Source organism: Callorhinus ursinus, unplaced genomic scaffold, assembly GCF_003265705.2.
Source record: "Callorhinus ursinus isolate GAN/ISIS: 27379988/994484 unplaced genomic scaffold, GSC_fseal_2.0 scaffold15, whole genome shotgun sequence".
Taxonomy (NCBI): domain Eukaryota; kingdom Metazoa; phylum Chordata; class Mammalia; order Carnivora; family Otariidae; genus Callorhinus; species Callorhinus ursinus.
The window spans coordinates 4,909,924-4,932,280 of NW_027397077.1; the positions used below are offsets into that span (position 1 = coordinate 4,909,924).

The 22,357-nt window shown below is 47.6% G+C and overlaps 1 protein-coding gene across 2 annotated transcripts; it reads right to left on the reverse strand.

The window, feature by feature from the left end:
- Positions 1-8,688: 8,688 nt before the first annotated feature.
- ELP6 (elongator acetyltransferase complex subunit 6) lies at positions 8,689-22,123 on the reverse strand. Of its 2 annotated transcripts, none has more exons than XM_073901101.1 (7): positions 21,939-22,123; positions 20,275-20,353; positions 18,659-18,729; positions 15,608-15,726; positions 13,977-14,178; positions 11,659-11,805; positions 8,689-10,423 (listed from the first exon to the last, which is right to left on the reverse strand). In XM_073901101.1, the coding sequence occupies exons 1-7, from the start codon at positions 21,990-21,992 to the stop codon at positions 10,346-10,348; spliced, it is 750 nt and encodes a 249-aa protein (XP_073757202.1). In that variant the 5' UTR covers positions 21,993-22,123; the 3' UTR covers positions 8,689-10,345. The 2 variants fall into 2 exon arrangements, with proteins under 2 accessions (XP_073757202.1, XP_025741377.1); XM_025885592.2 differs by having other exon boundaries at positions 8,689-10,529; positions 21,939-22,120.
- Between the last annotated feature and the right edge of the window lie 234 nt (positions 22,124-22,357).

Here is a 22,357-nt window from a genome sequence, read left to right on the forward strand (position 1 = left end):
GGCAGCAGCGGCGGCGGCGGCGGGGGCGGGGCGCGGCGTGCGCGCTCCCGGCCCGCGGTCCGGTGCGTGGTGCCCGCCCTCTCTCTCCCGGCCGCCCGGCGCCCGCGCAGCTCTCCGCCCCTTCACCTCTCACCTCCTACCTTTCCCCTCCCGCCCTCACCGCCCCCCGCACGTGCTCCAGCGGCGCGCACATGCGTAGTCGAGCCCCGCCCATCGCTCCCGCTCGCCCCCTGGCGGACGCTCGCCAGGCCACCCGGAGGGAGGGAGAGGTGGCGGTCCCGGGCGGGGCGGGGCTTGAAGATGGGGCAGGGCCCTGTGGACCGCACCAGGACTTGACAGCACCTTCCGGAGAATTACCAAGAACGCGCGCAAGATGCCTAGGTCCCCGTTTAAAACAGCAAAAAATTAAAAACAACAATACAGATGCTCAACAAATACAGATGGGTCGAATAAATTCTGTCCATTTCCCTACAGCCTTTTTTTTTAAAGATTTGAGAGAGAGAGCACGAGAGGGGGGAGGGTCAGAGGGAGAAGCGGACTCCCCACTGAGCGGGGAGCCCGATGTGGGACTCGATCCCGGGACCCCAGGATCATGACCTGAGCCGAAGGCAGTCGCCCAACCAACTGAGCCACCCAGGTACCCTCCCTATAGCCTTTCTAAAGGACAAGTTTTATGAATACTTACTGATGTTGAAACCTGTTCCTGAAAGATGGTTCAAAATGAACTGTAGAGTACAATCTCATTTTTACTGAAAGCCATCCACGGAGAAGGAAGGGTCTGGGTGCTGCTGATGTGTAGTGGGTGGATATATCTGGGTTGCAGATTTAGGGTGTTGGGTTTTTCCATTCTCCGATTGGCATTTAACCATTTCACACGGACCGTGTCTTTGTTGGAATCGCATAGCTCCATCCACTGAGCGTTTGCTCTGTGCTGGATGCTGAGCTGAGTACTTATCTGAGCATCCTGAAAACCCCGAGGGAGGTCTCCTTACTGGGTCTCATACAAGGGGAACGGGGGGGGGGGGGCTTCACCCGCTGTGGGAACACGCGTCCCGGCCCGCCCAGCGCTGGCCAACCCGGGATGCTGTGCGCTGAGACTGCCCAGGGCCTGCACTCAGGGACCTCGATCGCAATCCCCTCGCCCTCACGGAACCGGGTCTCGAGTGTCAGGGATCAGCCCCAACCCAACTCCGCTGCCCTGGGCATCCTCAGCTCAGCCACACCCACCCCAGGCAGCCCCTGCTCCTGCCCTCAGAGGCTGCAGCTCTGGGATGGCATAAGGTGTAGACATAGCACAACGCGAGGTGGGACTCAGAATTGGCCCTTCTGCCGGTCCAGCCCCCTGCCCCCTTCTAAGCCTTCTTCAAAGAGACATACCCTCTCCTCCACACCCATCCATTTCCACTGCACTCAGGACCATCTCTCCAAGGTCGATGGTGTCTTGACTCCCTCCCTGCCCACCACACTATTGTCAGAAGGAAATTAAACAATAGTGGGGACAACTAGCCTTGGTCTAAAGTGGCCTTTAAGATTTTGCCCTGTATTCAGGATTGGCTTCTGGTTTCAGATGGGACTTTGTAGAGGTCACCTGGGGAGAGTACTCGAGTAAAGTCATTACGATTGATTATTTCCTTGCTCCCTTCTCCGTGAGTGGTCAGATCATACACACAGCCAGGCCCTCTGTCAAGGGACTGTGGTGTCTCCCTGGAGGGTGAGTGCACTGCCCTCTCCATTGGTAGCTTTGGCCACGTGTCTGGCTTTGGCCAACAGAGTGTGAGTGAACAGGACCTGCACAGGCCTGGCAGAAGCTCTGAGAGCCATTGGCTGGGAGAATGAGCCTCTCATTCTCTCCCTTAGCCAGGGGGACAGCAGTGCCACCTTGGGACTGCTCCTTCCAGCTGGGTCCCAAATTGAGAGGTCATGGAGCAGAACAAGCAATGACCCATAGTTTCAAACATGTAACTTAAATGAAGAATATGTCTGTACATTTAAGTCACTGGGATTTGGAGTCTGCTTGTTACTACAGAAGAGTTCTAAGTGGTGGAGTCAGGGTCTTAGTCTTGTTTTTTTTAAAATAAATCTTACCTGTTTTAAGTGTTCGATGATTTCCAGTATATGCGAAGTGCAACCATCACCACATTCTAACCTTAGAACATTTTCATCCGGCCAAAAAGAAACCTACTGGAGTCATTTCCCATTCTCACACCCAGTCCCATGGAATAGTGTGCTATCAGATCTTTTGTGTCTGGCATGGTGTTTTTGAGGTTTATCCATGTTGTAGCATGTTGCAGCACTTCATTCCTTTTAATTGCCAAATAGCATTCCACTGTAGGGCTGTACTGCATATTGTCTGTCTATCCATTCATCAGTTGATGGATATTTTGTTTCCACTTTTGGGCCATTGTGAATAACACTGCTGTGAACATCCACATACAAGTGTTTATGCTTTCATTTCTCTTGGGTATATACATGGGAACTGAATGGCTGAGTCATATGGTAAATCTATGTTAAGAAACTTCCAAACAGGAGCACCTGGGTGGCTCAGTCATTAAGCGTCTGCCTTCGGCTCAGGTCATGATCCTGGGGTCCTGGTGTCGGGCTCCCTGCTCAGCAGGGAGCCTGCTTCTTCCTTTCCTCCCTGCTCATGCTCTCTCTTGTTATCTTTCTCTCTTTCTCTCAAATAAAGTCTTAAAAACAAACAACTGCCAAACTGTTTTCCAAGGTGGCTGCACCATTTTACATTCCCACCAGCAATACCTGAGGGCCCCAATTTCTCCATCTCCTTGTTAACCCTTGAAATTGTCAGTCTTTTCACTACAGCCATGTTAGTGATTACACAGTGGCAACTCATGGTGGTTTTTATTTGTATTTTGCTAGTGGGTAATGGTATTGAACATATTTTTATGTGCCTGTTGGTCATCCCCATGTCTGCTTGGGTGAGATGTTTATTCAACTCTTTTGCCTATTTTTTTTTAAAGATTTTATTTATTTATTTGACAGAGAGAGAGAGACACAGTGAGAGAGGGAACACAAGCAGGGGGAGTGGGAGAGGAAGCAGGCCTCTCGCGGAGCAGGGTGCCCGATGCGGGGCTCGATCCCAGGACCCTGGGACCATGACCTGAGCCAAAGGCAGATGCTTAATGACTGAGCCACCCAGGTGCCCCTCTTTTGCCTATTATTTAACTGGGTTGTCTTCTTAATGAGGTGTAAGTTTTTTATATATTCTGGACACAAGTCTCTTATGGTATATATGATTTACAAATAATTTTGTAAAAAAATAGAATGATAACTATTTCAGAAATAAAGTACTAAAACTGGCACAACAAAGAAAAGTTATCATATATAAAGACCAATAACAAAGAAATATTTTTAAGCTGTCTCCAAAAAATTGCTTGACCTTGACCAACGCAAGTCCTAATTCGGGAAAAAATACACTAAGAATTTTAGGGCATACAAAAGGTAGCGAATTCCTCAACATGGTTTATGAAGCATATATTGCTCTTTTTAAAAAAAAAAGATTTATTTATTTATTTAAGAGAGAGAGTATGGAAGGTGAAGAGAGAGAATCCTCAAGCCGACTGCCCGCCAAGCACAGAGCCTAACATGGGGCTCAAACCCAGGATCCTGGAGATCATGACCTGAGTCAAAACCAAGAGTCAGATGCTCAACCGAATGAGCCACCTAGGTACCCTGAAGCATATATTGTTCTAATGCTCAAACACAGCCAAGCTAACAGGTAAGCAAAAAATTATAGTTCATGTTTGCTTACAAATACAGATTGCATAATATCTCAATAATATTAATTTAAAAATCTTAGCAAGGGGCGCCTGGGTGGATCAGTCAAATAAATAAATAAAATAAAAAACAAAATAAAAATAAAAAAATAAAAATCTTAGCAAGCCTAACATAAACAGCAGGTTATAGACACTACAACACATACCAGCAAGAAAAAGCTATAAAAGGAACTTAGGGCTCACACAACAGAGAGATGCTCAACACATCCACAGGAAAAAGAGTGCCGATACCTCAGTGAGGCTGAGAAAGTACAGAGTTCACTAATGATTACTGGTTAAACTCTAAAGGGGGGGCAGGAGATTGAGGAGGAGCATTTCTTTTTCCTTTCCCTTTCCAAGATTTCACTGACTTGATAATTTATGTATTTTAAAAATTAAAAATTACTATAAAAATGCTTCCTATTCTCTTAAAAACAGAAATTAAGACAACAAATACCTTCACATCACTCTTAACAAATTTCAAAATGCTGACTGAAGTTATTCAGGGGAAATAAACTATTGGAGCCATGTCAAACTAAAAAAACTTTTACATAGCAAAGAAAACCATTAACAAAATGGAAAAGCAACTGACTGAATAGAAGAAATTTTTGCAAATAATATATGTGATTAGGAGTTAATATCTAAAATACATAAAAAACTCCTACAACTCAACACAACAAAAAAAGTCCAATTAAAAAATGGGCAGAGGACCTTGAATAGACATTTTTCAAAGACACCCAGACGGCCAACGGACTCATGAAAAGATGCTCAACATCACTCATCAAGGAAATGCAAATCAAAACCACAATGAGGTATCACTTCACACCTGTCAGAATGGCTACAATCAAAAACACAAGAAATAACAAGTATTGGGGAGGATATGGAGAAAAAAGGAATTCTCAGGCACTCTATTTTTTTAAAGATTTTATTTATTTATTTGAGAGAGAGAGAGAGAGTGAGAGAGCCCAAGAGGGGGTAGAGTCAGAGGGAGAAGCAGACTCCCTGCTGAGCAGGGCGCCCAATGTGGGACTAGATCCCAGGACTCCAGGATCATGACCTGAGCCAAAGGCAGTCGCTTAACCAACTGAGCCACCCAGGCACCCTCTCAGGCACTCTTGATGAGAAGGTAAATTGGTGCAGCCACCAAGGAAAACAATAGGGAGGTTCCGCAAAAAATTAAAAATAGAAACACTATAACACCATATGACCCAGTAATTCTACTTGTGGGTATTTACCCAAAGAAACCAAAGACACTAATTTAAAAAGATAATGCACCCTTATGTTTATTGCCAAGATATGGAAGCAATTCAAGTGTCCATCGATAGATGAATGGATAAAGATGTCACACACACACACACACACAAACACTGGAATATTACTTAGCTATAAAAAAGAATAAACTGGGGCACCTGGGTGGCTCAGATGGTTAAGCATCTGCCTTCGGCTCAGGTCATGATCTCAGAGTCCTGGGATCAAGCCCCGCATCAGGCTCCCTGCTCAGTGGGAAGCCTGCTTCTCCCTCTTCTCCTGCTCCCCCTGCTTGTACTCTCTCGCTCTGTTGAATAAATAAAAAAAATCTTAAAAAAAAAAAAATGAAATACTGCCATTGGTGAAAACACGGATGGACCTAGAGGGTACTATGCTAAGTGAAATAAGTCAGAGAAAGACAAATACCGTATGATTTCACTTATATGTGGAAACTAAAAACAAATAAAAAACAGAAACAGATTCATAAATCCAGAGAACTGGTGGTTGCCAGAGGGGGGGTGGGGAGGGGGACGGGCAAAATAGGTGAAGGGGATCAGGAGGTACAACTTCCAGTTATAAAATAAGTAAGTCACAGGGTGCAAAATACAGCGTGAGAAATTTAGTCAATAATAGTGTAATAACTTTGTTGGTGACAGATGACAATTACCATTACTTGTATGGTGGTATTTCATAATGTATGTAACTGTCGAATCACTATGTTGTACACCTGAAACTAATGATGTAAGTTAACTATACTTCTATAAAAAAATTTTCCCTATTTAAAGGAAAATAAGCAAGGTTGGCATTATTTGTAGGTGTTAATATCTGAAAAAAGGAAAACAAGAAAAAATATCTAAAAATTCAGGAATCTCAATTAGAAAATTATTAGAATAGTTTAGAAAAACTGTAGAATAACTTATATTTTAAAAAGTCAACTACATCCCTATGTCAAAGACACCATAGAAAAATCCACAAAATCGGGGGCACTTGGGTGGCTCAGTTAGTTGGTAGGCATCCAGCTCTTAATCTCAGCTCAGGTCCTGATCTCAGGGTCACGGGTTCAAGCCCTGTGTTGGGCTCCACGCTGGGTGTGGAACCTACTTAAAAAAAAAAAACAAAAAACTAAAAACTAAAAAATTCCACAAAACCAGATCATTTGTTTTCCAATAAAATAAAAAAAATTTAATAAGAGGGTATTAATTTCTTCACTAGTTTTTTAAATAAAATTACACAACTACAATTTTAAAAACAAGAGCAAAAAATCCTTGAAGGATACTTTACAGAGCTTGATAACGTGCTGGTGAAATTCATCTGGATAAATAAGCAGGCAGATATCCTTTTAATAAAAGCTCTTGAGAGCACACATATACTAACCTTTCAATACCTACTAAGAACAAATTTCAGAAAAGCTCAATTTTAAGAACTTTACATATAAATAAACCCAAACTACATAACAAGAAAGGATCACTACTTTTCAGTAAATACTGTTGGGCTATTTAGTTACCAGCACGAAGACAAATTACAATACTGTAGCAAATTCTAAATAAGTTAATTTGAGGGGTGCCTGGGTGGCTCAGTCGGTTGAGCATCATGCCTTCGGCTCAGGTCATGATCCCAGGGTCCTGGGATGGAGCCCTGCATTGGGCTCCTTGCTCAGCAGGGAGCCTGCTTCTCCCTCTGCCTGCCACTCCCCCTGCTTGTGTGCTCTCTCTCTCTGACAAATAAATAAAATCTTTTTAAAAAATAAATTAATTTGAAGCATATTTTAAAAATTATTTTAAACTAGAAACAACAACAACAAAGAACAGCACCTTCATTCCATTCAGGAAGGAAAATACCTCTCCTGAATCCTGAAGAACTAAGGTACCATCAGAGACAAAATAGGAACAATTCCAAGGTCTTGTTCAAATAGTATTGCCTCGGGGCACCTGGGTGGCTCAGTCTGTTAAGCAGCTGCCTTTGGCTCAGGTCATGATCCCAGGGTCCTGCGCTCAGGCCCCACATTGGGCTCTTGCTCAGTGGGGAGCCTGCTTCTCCCTCTGCCTGCCCTTACCCCTGCTTGTGTACTCTCTCTCTCAAATAAATAAATAAAATCTTAAAAAAAAACCAAAAACAAATAGTATTGCCTCCATAATTTCTTCCCCAATTCTCTGCTCCCTTAACAAAAGCAAAAAAGTGATGGGGAAATAATCACTCTTTCCTGTGACCATCAGCCGGTCACCGTCCATTACTTGCATTGTTTTATGGCCCTCATCTTCTCCACTGTGTCACATCACTTAAGTGATTGTTGCTTAGCCCCCATCAGAGCACAGCAGGTGCCTTTAAGACTGTCTCTATCTTAATGGCCCCTTATATAAAAACAGGCGGTCCACAAATATTTCTTGAACTAATGCATATCGGAATAGAAAACAAATCTTTCTGAAGATAAAATGTTTTTTAAAGTAGAAAAATATATACATGAACAAATGATAAAATCCTTTCCAAACTACTACAAGGAATGAATAAAACAAGGTTGACCCCAGGTTCTAATTGATAAGTGATTAAGGGTGAGGAATACATTCTCCACACATGGGAAAATACAGAGAGAAAATCATATTCTAGCCATTAATGTCCATTTTCCCACAACTCTGCACAACTATTAAATTAGTAAAAAATAAGTTAAATCCAACGTTGGTGGAGGAAAACTTATAAATCACTGTTAACTGGCTCCATCATTCTGAAGAACGATCTGTACCACGTGAGGGCCAGTCCATGTTTTTTGTTTTTTTAAACATTTTTTTTTAAGATTTTATTTATTTTTTTAATTAAGTAGGCTCCACACGCAGCATGAGGCTTGAACTCAGGACCCGAAGCCAAGAGTCACATGCTCTACCAACTGAGCCAGCCAGGTGCCCCAATCCATGCTTTAATTCAGAAATTCCACTTCAGGGAGAAGACTAAAATTTCATCATCCCTCACTTTCATAGGCCCCTTCCCCTGCTTTATTATTTTTTTTTAAGTTTTTTTTTTTTATTCATTTGACAGAGAGAGACACAGCGAGAGAGGGAACACAAGCAGGGGGTGGGGGAGAGGGAGAAGCAGGCCTCCTGCAGAGCAGGGAGCCCGATGCGGGGCTTGATCCCAGGACCCTGGGATCATGACCTGAGCAGAAGGCAGACGCGTAATGACTGAGCCACCCGGGCGCCCCTTATTTTTACTTTTTAAAGTTTATTTTTTTTAGTAATCTCTACACCCAAGGTGGGGCTCGAAATCACAACCCTCAGATCGAGTCACATGCTCTACAGATTGAGCCAGCCAGGTGCCCCTTCCCTGTTTTATTTACAGCACTTAACACAGTCTAACTCTACATAAATTACTTCTCAATTTGTTGCAGGCAGGGACCTGCTTTGTCATGGTCATACCCTCAGTGCCTAACAGCAGCCTGCCATATAGAAAGTATTCAATATTTGCTGAGTGACTGAATGAAAGTTCTAAAGAAACAAGTATTTGCCCCCACCTCCAAATAAGTATAGTGTATAAAAATCGCAGGGCACCTGGCTGGTTCAGTCAGTGGAGCATGCGACTCTTGACCTCAGGGTTTTGAGTTCAAGCCCCATGTTGAGCGTAGAGATTGCTTAAAAATAAAATCTTCATAATTTTTTTTAAGATTTTATTTATTTATTTGAGAGAGAGAGATAAAGCACCCGACTGTGCACCCAGATGCCCCCCAAATAAAATTTAATGAGATTAAAAATAATAAAATAATATTCGTAACGTAATTTATAATTACAAATCCCAGAACCTACATGCTCAGAGAAAAGCTGAGCAAATTAGAATAATGACACCATAAAATGCTCAGTAACCATTAAACGTTAAAATGTAGTGAACTCAGGGATGCCTGGGTGGCTCTGTTGGTTAAGCATCTGCCCTCAAATCAGGTCATGATCCCAGGGTCCTGGGATAGAGTCCCGCATTGGGCTCCCTGCTCAGAGGGGAGTCTGCTTCTCCCTCTCCCTCTGCCCCTCCCCTCTGCTTGTGTTCTCTCTCTCTCTCACTCAAATAAATAAAATCTTATTAAAAAAATTTAGTAAATTCACTTATAAATTAAGTGAAGAAACAGAATAGCACCATTCGTATCATGTAAAAAATGTTCTGGGGTGCCAAGCCCATTCAGAATTGTAGCTCAGATGAAGCTGGTATAAATACTGAAGAGTATTCATAAAAGAATCATTAGATTCTTCAATAACCACTTTCTCAAGTTACTTGTACACATAATTTTCAAATATTCTATCAGGTCTGCGATATTTTGGGAAGAAAAGCAGCTACTATTACTGGTTATCAGTGGGATAACCAACATAATAGTATGACTTGAGGAGAGGAGTGATGAATTGTTCCCTTTTACAAAAACTAAAAAATGTGAAAAGTTAAAATTAAACAACAGATATGAAATTTCCTTAGTCCCTGCTGAGCAGTGTTATTGTTTCATTTCAAATTCACTGCAGTATAATTTGCATATAGCAAAAATGTACCCAGTTTCAGGGAATGCCCCTGGTGTCTACTCTGAGGTGATCTTGACTGACGGGCTGAGTGTGGCATCTACAGGATGTTGGGGCAAAAGCTCACCTCTTCGGTCTTCACAGGTAAGGGAGCAACTTGCCAAGGCCCCATCCCACCTGGCAGCAAGAACACTCCTTACCCCTCTCACCAAACCAGGAAGCCTCATGTGCCAGGGACCCCAGAACCAGGAGGAAGTGAAGCTGTGAACCAAGTGGGGAGCCTGCCCCTGGGTTCTGGGAGGCTCGGTCAGCAAGTGTGGACTTCAGAGTCAGGCTCCACTATCTACGGCCGGCTCTCCAGCCTTGACCGCGCTTGCCAAACCTCTTTAAGCCAGTTTTCTTACCGGACTGAAGGGCAAATACTTCTGCAGGATGCAGGTGAAAATTAAATGAGACAGTCCATCCCTAGGAAGCCACGATATGGGGACTCTCCTCATACCAGCCATGATTATCCACGGTGTCCCTCTGGTGCCTGCCACCCAGGGCTGTCTCCTAGCTGGCACATTCATACCCACTCTGGCTCTGAAAGGCACAACAGCCAAATGGGCGGTTGAGGCTAAAGCGTATTTAATGAAAGGCTCCTGGCACCACTTTCACCCGGTTTCAACATGTGGCGTCTCTCTCCGCAAAGGCCAGGTTGCTATTCCCTCTTGTTTTCTGAACAGCCCAGGGAACTAGGCCGTGCTGTCACAGCCCCCTTCCATGGCCCCGCCCCGCCCCGCAGTGGGGCCGTCGGTCCAGGCTGAAATGCCACTTCAAAGGTGCACAGATCCATTCCGACCCGTCGCTTTATCTTTCACATCTGAAAACGGTCCAAGGTCGCTCTGTGTGCTCCTCAATCAGGTCACAGAACAGCAGGAGACATTCCTTTGGCAAAAAAGGACACACTTTTGTCCTGTATCTTGTACTGGTAAGTGAGGCTCCCATCCCGCTGGGCTGTGGGCTGTGATGGTGTCCGCCAGAGGATCCTCAGCTACAGGGACAAGGAGAAGAATGAAAGAGAAGCAGCCCCCAAGTACCCGCCTGCTCCACTACATGCGACCGAGGCCTCTAGGAGGTCCCAGTCATGTGCCATGCAGCATGCGACCCACTTCGAAAACAAAGATTACCAGCTAACTAAAACTAAAGGTTTCCCCCCTCCGTTACAGGAGTGATACCTGCCCGTTACAGAAAATGTGTAAGAGAAAGAAAAAGAAAAACAGCCATCCAGGGAAAAACCACTGAAGTAATTTGGTCTTTTTTCTATGCGTGGTTTTGTGGGCTACACGGATTTTGAGAATCAACTCATGAGAGTCAGTACATTCCAACTAGTACAGGCTCAGGAAGGCTAGAGGTTTATTCTGATGATGTCTCAGTGCTAGGCATGCTAGCATGCTCCAGGGGACTGGCCTCAGAGAACCCTCTCTGAACCCTCTCCTCCCGCTGTGCACACGGGCACTACCAACACAGCATCTCGGGGCTTGCCCGTTTGTTTTCTTTTCTGACTCTGGGCCAAAACTCCCAGCCATGCCTAATGGGTCAAGAGTGGTCAATGTCAAGTTAACCTGGAAGCTGTGGTGGGGGTGTGGGAGGAGATTCCAAAAGAAAAGTTCCAGAAGGCAGAGAACCATGGCAGCCCCTTGGGAGGAGGTAGAACCTGACCTCCCTCACAAGGCAGGACTCTCAGCTTCTGCCTGAGTTCTCCAACATTCTGGTCAGAGGCAGCAGCAGGGGCGGCAGCAACCCTAGCCAAGGGTATGGTCCCCCCAGGTTTGTATTTTAAAAGCAGCAGCATTGACCTGAGTAAACAAAGCCTGCTGTGGTCCTGCAGAGGCTTTCTGCTGTCGGACAGCAGGGCCCCTGCATTCTGCTCCAGACAGCAGTCTCCTTTTTAGGAAGTTCTGCTTCGGTCACAAATGGAACCACCATGGAAAACGTGCACTGGTGTGTGAGGCTAGCCCCATCTGGAACAGACTCTGTCTTGCATTCACACAACTCCTGAGGTTTCCCTTGCATCTGAAGGAACACCTCAACCAGACAACCCCTAGGGCCTGACACTAGCCCACGTATGGTCTCGGCTCAGGTGCAGAGCAGCAGCTGGTGCCCCATGAGCCCCTGAGCACCTGTCCATGCACGTCCCTGCAGAAGCCCGTAGCCAGGCCCTCGGCCCGCAGGATCAGGTGGCTCTGGTGACTAAGGCCATTCAAGAGGATGTCATTCTCCTTGTCCTCGCCGTCTCCACTGTCGTGTGCCAGGGCCACGATGTTTCCCTGCAACAGAGAGTCAAGGTGAGAACCTGCTCCTCCAGGCAGGGCCATGAGGGAGCACCGGGCTCTTGGTGCCTCCAATCCCCTGCACGTCTTCGCCTTGATCAGCCTCCACGCTGCTACTACTGGGAAGGACCCTTGCCTGTGCTCCAGGACCCTGATTCCAGCCTCGCCAGCACACCCAGTCTATCCTGCCAGCTCAGTCCCTCTTAAACCCAGCTCAGCTCGGCCTGTGGTCCTCCATGTTAGCAAAAAGTGCCACCTTTCTGCCAGGCTCCTGAATGCTCAGCAAGCGCCAGGCTGCAGCGGGACCAGAGGGGAGCAGTGTGGGCCCTGGAGACAACACAGGACATAGGCCAGGAGAAAGGGGAGCATGGGGGGCTGAGGGAGCACAGGGAAGAGGCATCATGTCTGGCACAGCGGAGAGGGTCAGGAGGTGGACACACATGAGCAGAGTTAGAATGGCAAGCAGGAGTTAGCCAACCAGAACCCGAGGGGGAGGTCGACCCATTGAAGGGGATACCCCGAACAGTAAGTCCCTTCAGAGGTATACTGTCCAGTTGTTAGAAAGAATGAAGCAGGGGTGCCCGGGTGGCTCAGTTGTTAGGCGTCTGCCTTCGGCTCAGGTCGTGATCCCAGGGTCCTGGGATCGAGCCCCGCGTCGGGCTCCCTGCTCCACGGGGAAGCCTGCTTCTCCCTCTCCCACTCCCCCTGCTTGTGTTCCCTCTCTCACTGTGTCTCTCTCTCAAATAAATAAATAAAATATTTAAAAAAAAACCAATCTTGGGGCGCCTGGGTGGCTCAGTCGGTTAAGCGTCTGCCTTCGGCTCAGGTCATGATCCCAGGGTCCTGGGATCGAGTTCTGCATCAGGCTCCCTGCTCTGCGGGGAAGCCTGCTTCTCCCTCTCCCACTCCCCCTGCTTGTGTTCCCTCTTTCGCTGTGTCTTTCTCTGTCAAATAAATAAAATCTTTAAAAAAAAAAGAAGGAAAGAAAGAATGAAACAAACCCAAGTGTTCTGTTCTTGGGCAATGGACACCAAGATCTAGGTGTGCTGTGAAATGGCATGGCAGGTGACCAGCGACATGAAGAAAAATGCAGAGACACACACACATAAAACATGTTCACAATTGCACAGACTCTCTGGAACAATATCCACATCGGGAAAGAGACCGTTACTTTTTACTAAAGTACTCTTTGTGCTATTTATTTTTGCTTTCTTAAACTATTCCCAAGTTTTACTTTTTCAACTAAAAGAGGTGTTTTTACAAGACGAGGGTGGCAGCGGGCCACAGAGCAAGCTAAGCTGCAGGCAGTGAGCCCACTTCGGTGTTGCTGATCGCGCCCTCCGCGCCCCTTCCATTCCCTCTTCCTCCCATTCTCTCCACGTCGTCCGGCTCCCGGCCCTGTGACCCCGCGGCCCCCGGAGTTCCCCTGAACCCAGCTGCCAGGCAGGCCCTTGCACACAGGAGGTGCTCAACACGCCCTGCTGGGGACATGCAGCCCCGGCTGACTCCACTAGCTCACGCCAACCACTGCCCAGCAATGCAGCCTGACCACACGGTGAGCCGCAGGCTCCTGCCAGGGGCGCCATCACAGGCTGAAGAGCGGCCGCCGTGGGCCAGATGTTGTGTGGGCGTGCTGCAAGCTTCATGTCACTAAACTCCTGCCATTGGGTTCCCGCGAGGTAGGCACCAGAGCCATTCCTATTGTATAGGTGGGTCGACTCCCATTGTTTAACTCTCTGTTTTGGCAAAATCCCCATTTTTGCCTCATCATTTGACCATAAAGATCAGGTCCTATACTTGCATCGCATCACACAATTTTTTACAGCCGTTTATATCTCAACTGATCTTCAAAGTCCACACAGAGAGACAATGACTTGCCCTAAGACACGAGGCAATGTGTGCCAGAGCTAGGACTTCTGCAGAACCACACACGACTGGCCACAGTCAAGACAGTACCGATCAACCTTTTCATTTCGAGGCCTTTATTTTTTAGCAGCAGCAAGTAGGGGAGTGGAGAATGGTAGACCAAAAGATTTCTGAGGCTACCAGAGTAAAGCCAAACCTCCAGGCAAATACACAAGAAAGATCACCGCAAGCAAGGGAGGTGTGGACCCATCTGGGCCCATGGAGGTCACAGGCGGGAGCACAGACAGCAGGCCGATCAGTACCTTTCGTTCCCAGCACACGGCAACTCTGCAGTAGTGGATGAAGTCCAACACAGCCACTGCCCCCAGGCCCAGGCTCAGCAGCACACTGAGGTCATCCACTAGCAGCACTGGGCACCTCCATGCGGCCTGTCCATCATCCATGGGCTTCAGAGTCTCTCGGACAAACTCATACAGGGGCTGCAGGTTCCCAGCATCGGCCTCCCTGGAACATCAAGCAAGGGTCACTGGAGAGTTCATTCTCTCTACAAATGTTTATCCGGGACTGAGCAGCACCACAGGAAAGGGCTGGGGTGGATGGGGCAAAGAACTGGATCACAGGCCTTGGCCTAAGAGGTTCCTGATATGGTTGGAAAGAAAAGGCATGCGTTCATACATGAGCAAGTTGTACTTCAAACACTCCTTGAGGCCTAGGAGATACAAAGCACTGTGCTAGATACTGGGGGACACAAAAATAAACAGCCTCTCGGATCCTCAAGAGACACCATGCAGCCCCTCCTCCTAAGAGCTTAAGGCATCAGAAGATTAATCTGGATTGCGCAGGCAGGAGAGGCCTTCCCGGGAGGTCATCATGGGGACAAAAAGCTAAACAGCAATTCAGGTAACCTAGCAGTGAGGGACCAAGGTCTAAGGGCTGTTTGTGTACCTAACAGATTCCACCTGTTTCTGAACAAGTTGGCCCAGCTACCTCCACCTCCCCAATGACTACCCTTGGCGGTCACTTCCCAGCAAAAGAGGCTCAAAAAGCACCAGAGCAAAGGGCCTAGGCATGTGCCCATGCTCCAGGTCCAAGCCCCACTAACAGCAAGGACAACTTCCCCCAACCCAGGGGTGAGGTGTAACCAGGCCCATCATTCAGACCAGGTTCGGAGATGGTAAAGGTTGTGTGCGAGATCACACGCATAGGGTCAGGGCACGGGGCCTTCTGACCATACTGCTTTCCATACACTGCATCAGGCTGAGTCTGAGAGAGGGGGCGGTGGGGAGAGCTCCCGTATGGACTCCTTTGTGGTAGAGGAAGAAGAGCAACCAGGTGGGGAGTCTGTACAGAGTTGTTTGTGGCTGACACCCATAAAGGACAGAAAAAAAACAGAAAAACCAATCTCAGAATAGTAAACCCAGGAGTCAACAGACTTTTTCTTAAAAAGCAACAGTAATATTTTAGGCTTGTGAGTTCTATGGTCTCTGTCTCAACTACTCAACTCTGCCGTTGGGAGTGCAAAACAGCCAGGAACAATATGCGAAGAAATGAATGCAGCTATTCTAATAAAACTTTATTTACAAAAACAGGTAGCTATCCCATGGGCCATACTTTGCTGAGCCCTGTATTGAGCCAAAAACAGAACAAAGGTGTGTGCACGGGCTCTGAACCAGGGTTGGAAAAAACACTGTTCTGCCATACTCCCAGCAAATAATGCTTTCTGTAAGCTTTTGGGTCAGCCATACACCCTCTGGCCCATGATAAGAGCCAAGGGCTTTTTGATGAAGCTGCAACACCAGGGAAGTGTCTGCCTCCTAAAGCCAGCTCTGTCCCCCCACACGCCACATGCCAGGGAGAAGGAATCACAGGGCAAGCCTGGTCTGGGCCTCCCCACCAGGTGGGTACTTCTGGGCGGGGCTGCGGGCTGACTGACCTGAGGAACTGCAGGGGGTGTGGCTCCGCCTGAGCCCGGAAGAAGACATCCACCGAAGACTTAAGACCCTCGAGGAACACAAGTTGCCCGCATTCCCGGGCTGCAGTCAGGCTGACACCCTAAACAACACAAGGGAGAGTGAATCACAGTGCCTTGCAGGGGAACCCACCCCATAGGCCAGACTCCAGCTCACAAAAGGGCACAGGACACATTTTAAGCCCTGCAAATGTACACCTGTCCACCTTCAGATGCGGCCCATGCCTTCTTTCCACTGTGCGTTCCTAACCCACAATCCCCACTGTGCTCAGGTGTGCCTTTATATTTAATTGTCACTTGGTAAAAAACTGATGTTTTGCTCACATATTCATTTTCATGACGCTCAATTCGGCTCAATGGTTTTAATTTGCAATAGTATCAGGACGTGTATCATCAACTTTTCTAAATGTATGTATTTACAAAGTTAAGCACATTTAGATATGGTAATAATGACAATAAAATGGCGGGAAAATGACCAAGGTCTGAAAAATGCTGGCTGCAGAAGAAAGGGCCAGATGTTGGCTTCGAGTTTCACAAACCCTTTCGGGTGCACCTCAGTGGTACAGGACCTCAGAGCTGCTCTGAGGCTTTCAGGAACATAGCTTCGAGATCGTTAACAGCCAGGCTGCCGGCCACACAGGAAGATCTAGGTTCTCCTTCTCTGCCCTCTTCCTCAGAGGCGGCACTCCCACGAGAGCTGGGGTAACACGAATTCTCGACACACTAGTTCGGGGGTGGGCTAAGTTTCTCTGCGTAGGGCAAGACAGGCTTTGCAGGCCATAGTCTGTGCTGTCACTAATCACCCACGACTCATAAACAAATGGGCCAACCCCTGCTCTAGACCAGACTTTTTTTTTTTTTTTTAAAGACTTTATTTATTTGACAGAGAGAGAGAGAGAGACAGTGAGAGAGGGAACACAAGCAGGCGGAGTGGAAGAGGGAGAAGCAGGCTTCCTGCCGAGCAGGGAGCCCGATGCGGGGCTTGATCCCAGGAAGCTGGGATCATGACCTGAGCCGAAGGCAGACGCTTAACGACTGAGCCACCCAGGCGCCCCAGAGACTTTTTTTTTTTAATTAATTAACTTATTTTTAAAAATAATCTCTACACGCAACGTGGGACTCAAACTCACGACCCTGACATCAAGAGTCGCATGCTTTTTGGATTGAGCCAGCCAGGTGCCTCTAGACCAGAACTTCTTAACATGGCTCTTCATGACCTACCCGATTAAGAAGCTCTAGAGTCACCTGATTAAAAGGCAGATCCTTGGGCGCCTGGGTGGCTCAGTCGTTAAGCGTCTGCCTTCGGCTCAGGTCATGATCCCAGGGTCCTGGGATCGAGTCCCACATCGGGCTCCCTGCTCTGCGGGGAGCCTGCTTCTCCCTCTCCCACTCCCCCTGCTTGTGTTCCTGCTCTCGCTATCTCTCTCTCTGTCAAATAAATAAATAAAATCCTTAAAAAAAAAAAAAAATAAAAGGCAGATCCTTGAGCGCCACTCCAGACCTCCAGAACCAGAAGCTTTGCGGGCAGGGCCCAAGAATCTGCATTTCGACAAACATCCAAAGATGGATACAATCTAAATATGCAACCCACTGCTCTGTTTGTGCAGACACAGGTCACATGGAGCTCTTTAGACCCCTCACGCCCCTTGACCAAGTCTTAATTGTTCATTCACACCCCAGTGTCCTCCACTGTGCAGCACCATTAGCTCCACAGTCACCCGGGCAGACAGAAAGACTCCTGTTCATCCCCTTTGCCCTTGCTCATTACCATTCTACTAATGGCAGTTCAGTAATACACCAAGAGTATGGAGGCTCACACTCTAGTCCTTCACGTGCCCAGTACTGTGCAGGCCATTCCTGCCGTGTCAATGACGATTCAAAGGTAACAGAAAAAGTAGCCAATCTGGACATGAGTGTACACCAGTTTCTCATCCAGAAACACAGATGCTTAGGGTCAAAGAGACATGCTTCACCGCCCTGGCATGTAATGTGTTCTTAACGTGCCTGCTCTCCCTGAGTTCATGCTCTGACCTCTAACACAGGAAATCCTTGCTTCTCAGCAGAGGATGGGAAAGAGTCTACCCTCCTCTCATCCTCCCATTTGCCTCTCCCCATCAGAGTGACATCGCACAGTGACGTGGCCCAGTAGGAAGACTGGCATTTCAATGATCACTGCTAATGGGAAGCCTGCTTCTTTCCCTCTGTGAGGCTGGCCTATTAAAAACAAAACAAAATAGGGCGCCTGGGTGGCTCAGTTGGTTAAGCGATTGCCTTCGGCTCAGGTCATGATCCTGGAGTCCCGGGATCAAGTCCCGCATCGGGCTCCCTGCTCAGCGGGGGGTCTGCTTCTCCCTCTGACCCTCTTCCCTCTCATGCTGTCTCTCGTTCGCGCTCTCTCAAATAATAAATAAATAAAATCTTAAAAAAATAATAAAAAATAAAAATAAAACAAGACCCAAAAAACAAAAACAAAAAAACAAAACAGTAAGCCCCTCTGGTCACAGGTCGTGGGCAATGGCCTAGGCTAGGCCAGAAGGTTCACCAGCTTCTTGGCCATCTTATTCTTTCCTGCCCACATCTGATAAGATGAAGGGCAGGCCAAGATCAGATAAGGAGCAGGTGACAAAAGCACCTCTCCCCACATATGGGTTCTAAGCTCTAAACTTAGGGAGACAGTAGGAGGCACTCAATTTGGTGGTAGACCAAGCTGTGATCAGCTGAGCAGGACTGATTAAAGCCCACACTGAGAAGGAGACAATCTTAACTGGTCCAGAGTCAGTAGAGCTGCATTTGATTAATTAACAACAGATGTGGTTCTATAAACTCTAAATTAATAAAACAGGTAGAGATGCTACCTTAGCCCTTCAGATAAGGGGTTCAGCACCCTGTGATTTCCCCAGTCACTCCCTTGCTAAGTTCTCTACAACCCACACAGGGGAGACCAGCCTCGGCCCCACTCACACCTGCATGACCTACATACTCAGGGACTGCACCTCGGACGTCTATGATATTTACCAACTTCTGTCCCACGATATTGTAGTGACTGAAGGACTGGATGAGTGCCACAAAGCAGACTTTACAATTAGCTAGAAAATAAAACAAACAGATTTTTAGTGACATCTTTACTTACAATCAGTCTCATATAGTTCATACTTCTGGAAACAAAAGCACTGGGCCAGGTCTAGATAGACTCAAGGGGCCCTGCAACCTGACATACCCAATTTCATTCTAAGATACACATTTTCTCATATATAATAATTATATCTCATTTCATTGAACCTGAGATGTACTTCTGTTATGTGTATTACTAGGTACCTTATTTTGTTCGATTGTCAACGAATTGTGGTTTTTAAAAAATAGTATTTTGGAACGCCTGGGTGGCTTAGTCGGTTAGGCGTCTGCCTTCGGCTTGTTCATGATCCCGGGGTCCTGGGACTGAGTCCTGCATCGGGCTCCTTGCTCAGCAGGAAGCCTGCTTCTCCCTCTCCCTGCCACTCCCCCTGCTTGTGCTCTTCTCTCTCTCTCCCTAACAAATAAATAAATAAAATCTTTTTAAAAAATTAAATAAATGAAAAATACTATTTTTCTGCTCATCATTGGTGTACACAGAAATATAATTGATTTCTTTTCAACTATTCTTATATCCAAGAAGTTAGAAGGGGAACACAAAGAAGCTCTAGCTACCTTACTAAACATAATTAGTTTCTAATAACTTATCTGTAGATTCTCTTGCTCTTTCAGTGCTGACAATAACATCATCTGGAAAAGAAAACAACTTTCAAAGCTGTGAACTATTACGACTAAGAGTGCCAAAAGTCCACCCTCTATCCTGGCCTGGCTCAGCAGGAGCTCAAGGAGAATCAGTTGATAAATGAGTCTTTTTTGGGGGGCGCCTGGGGGCTCAGTCGTTAAGCGTCTGCCTTCGGCTCAGGTCATGATCCCAGGATCCTGGGATCGAGCCCCACATCGGGCTCCCCACTCCGCAGGAAGCCTGCTTCTCCCTCTCCCACTCCCCCTGCTTGTGTTCCTGCTCTTGCTGTGTCTCTCTCTGTCAAATAAATAAATAAAAATCTTTAAAAAAATAGTCTTTTTTTTTTCATTTGGCTGTTTTCTTCTTCTAATCTACTTCCGCCTATAAATTGCAGTGGCCCTGCAGTTTTCCTCCCGATGTTCTTTAGGAAGCATCTACTGGCTGGGCAACGTGTCAATGGGTCCAGGGCCCAAAGACCTCAAGATATACAAGGACTGAGGAGCAATGAAATCAGGAGGCCACATAAGAGCCGGATGCAGGACTCAATCCCAGGACCCTGGAATCATGACCTGAGCTGAAGGCAGACGCCTAACCAACTAAGCCACCCAGGCGTTCCAAAATATTATTTTTTTAAAAACCACAGTTGGTTTATTCGTGAGACTGTGTGCACACTTGGTGGAGAAGGGAAGACAGGACATGGATATAGAGAGAGCACATAACACCCTTTGGGATGGATGGGCAGCGAACAAGATGGTCAGTAACCTGTTACCCAATAAACAGCCATCTGGCTACCCAAACACCAAAGCCCTGGTTGGTTAATACTATTCCCATTGAGTTCTCCCTTAGGTTTCTTTTTCTACAGCATCAATGAGTCCTGTACCTTTGAGGTAGAAGGAGAGAAAGTGGTGCACAAGGAAGCTGCCGTCTGTCTTGGCGTCACAGAGTAGAGTCAGTTTCCCCTACAAGAGGAACACAAAAAGGTAAATTAGACTCCCTGGAAGGAGGTCGGTATCTACACACACACACACACAGATTACCAAAAAGAAGAAAGTAAGTCAAAATTATGGAAAAAAACAACACTTAAAGCGATTGCTATTAAGTCACTCATTATGGGCAAGCATATCTCAGCTTCCACTTTCCCAAGGCTAACAGAGAATAAAGTGTCTCCTCTTCCTCATTCACCTTGGTACCTCAGGGGCCAGTCCTGGGAAGAACGAGATCCTGAACGAAAGAAGCTTCTACCGTCAGAACCCAACAAAAATCACAGCCTGCCGAGACTGGAATGCACCTTCAAAAAACTAATCTGATCCAACTTCCTTCCTATTTCTGATACCAATTCTGTCCAATAGGGTGGGGGAGAGGGGAGTAGCAGTAGTTGACAGAGGCCTCCAGTAACAAAGTTCTCATCCCAATGGCCCTGGACACTGCTTCAGGCAGAGCTCTGATCATGGAAAGTCCTGGAAAGACCTCTAAAGATGGTCTCCACAGGGGCTGGCTGTCCTGCTCCAGCCACCTCTAGTTCCTGGTCATTGAAAGGGAAGGTCGGGATCAAATGGTATCAGATATGGCACTTCCATGTTGTGACTTTTTTCACTTATAAAATATGAAAGATCACACTATCAGACCTTGAGAGTTACCTCCAGTGCTGTCATTTCCCGGTGCCCACTTTGATCCTCCAGTCCTCCACTCTGGCCCTGGCCTGAGCGCTCTGCAGGTGCCCAGATAACTAGCAAGGTTGCCAGTGCCACCTGCAGGTTTGGGCAACTGACACCCACAGGGTCTACTGAAAACTGTAATTTGCCTGACACCGTGGGTTCATAAAAAGGACTGATATATTTGGTGTCTTGGCTGCTTGGAGGAGCTTACCATTTCCTTAGGAAGATAAAGATTATAAAATAAACCAGGTTAAGTTCCTGGGAGAAGTAACGCCGGGCTAAAATGTGAAAAATTTCGGGATGCCTCGCAGTGCGGGAAGGAGGGTGGAGAAAACAAAGTGTCGGAGCTGCTGTGCCCAAGGCCGACTTCATACAAGCCAACTCTGGCTGAGAGCAACTTGGAAGAGCACCATTCAAGACCATGAGGAGGAAGACGGAGAGCAGCGTTCATTGTGACCTGACAATGCCGCAGGGCCAGAGAGACTCGGGGCGGTTAAGAAGCTGGTCTCCTGGGAAAGGTGAAGAATCGAACTCCCGACTCTCAGGCAACCTCCTCTGGGCGCCGAGACCCAGTGAGCACGCACAGGGCCCCCCAGTACACGTCTGTGAACGTTTAAGCCAATGCACAGTTGGTCAAGCTTCCCGGGCGCTTTCGAGGGTACACACCGCCTTTGAGAAGACGCCCCCCTTTCGTAAGCGCCCGAGCCGAGCCCACTTTCCCGGTCGGCCCTCCCCGGACTACAACTCCCAGGCGCCCTTGTGCCCGCGGACGTCGCGTCTTGCCCGCGGACGTCGCGTCTTTCCCACGGCTCCGCGTGAGCTTCATCCGGGGATGCGGTCTTCCGCCACGCTCCGGGGCCCGCCCCCTTCCCACCGCGGGGCGTCTTACCTGCTCCGCCCTGTCAGGGGTGATGTTGAGAAGGTTATTGAGTTCCGGGAACATTCCGAGCTCTGGGCACGAGCGTCCCGCACCGGGAATTGGGGCTGCAGCGCGGACGACGAAGACGGAAGAGCCACACACCACTCGGGCCCGCGCAGGGGAAGCGCGCACGCGCAACGCCGCTTCCAGGCGCCGCGCAGCCAATCAGGCGGGCGCCTGGACCTGGGCCGCTGCCGGCGCACGCGCGAGGGCGCGCATCCGGCCGGGGTGGTGGGGGTGCTGGCCCTGCGGCGCGTTCTTTTTTTTTTTTTTTTTTTTTTAAGATTTTATTTATTTATTTGAGAGAGAGAATGAGAGAGAGAGAGAGTACATGAGAGGGGGGAGGGTCAGAGGGAGAAGCAGACTCCCTGCCGAGCAGGGAGCCCGAT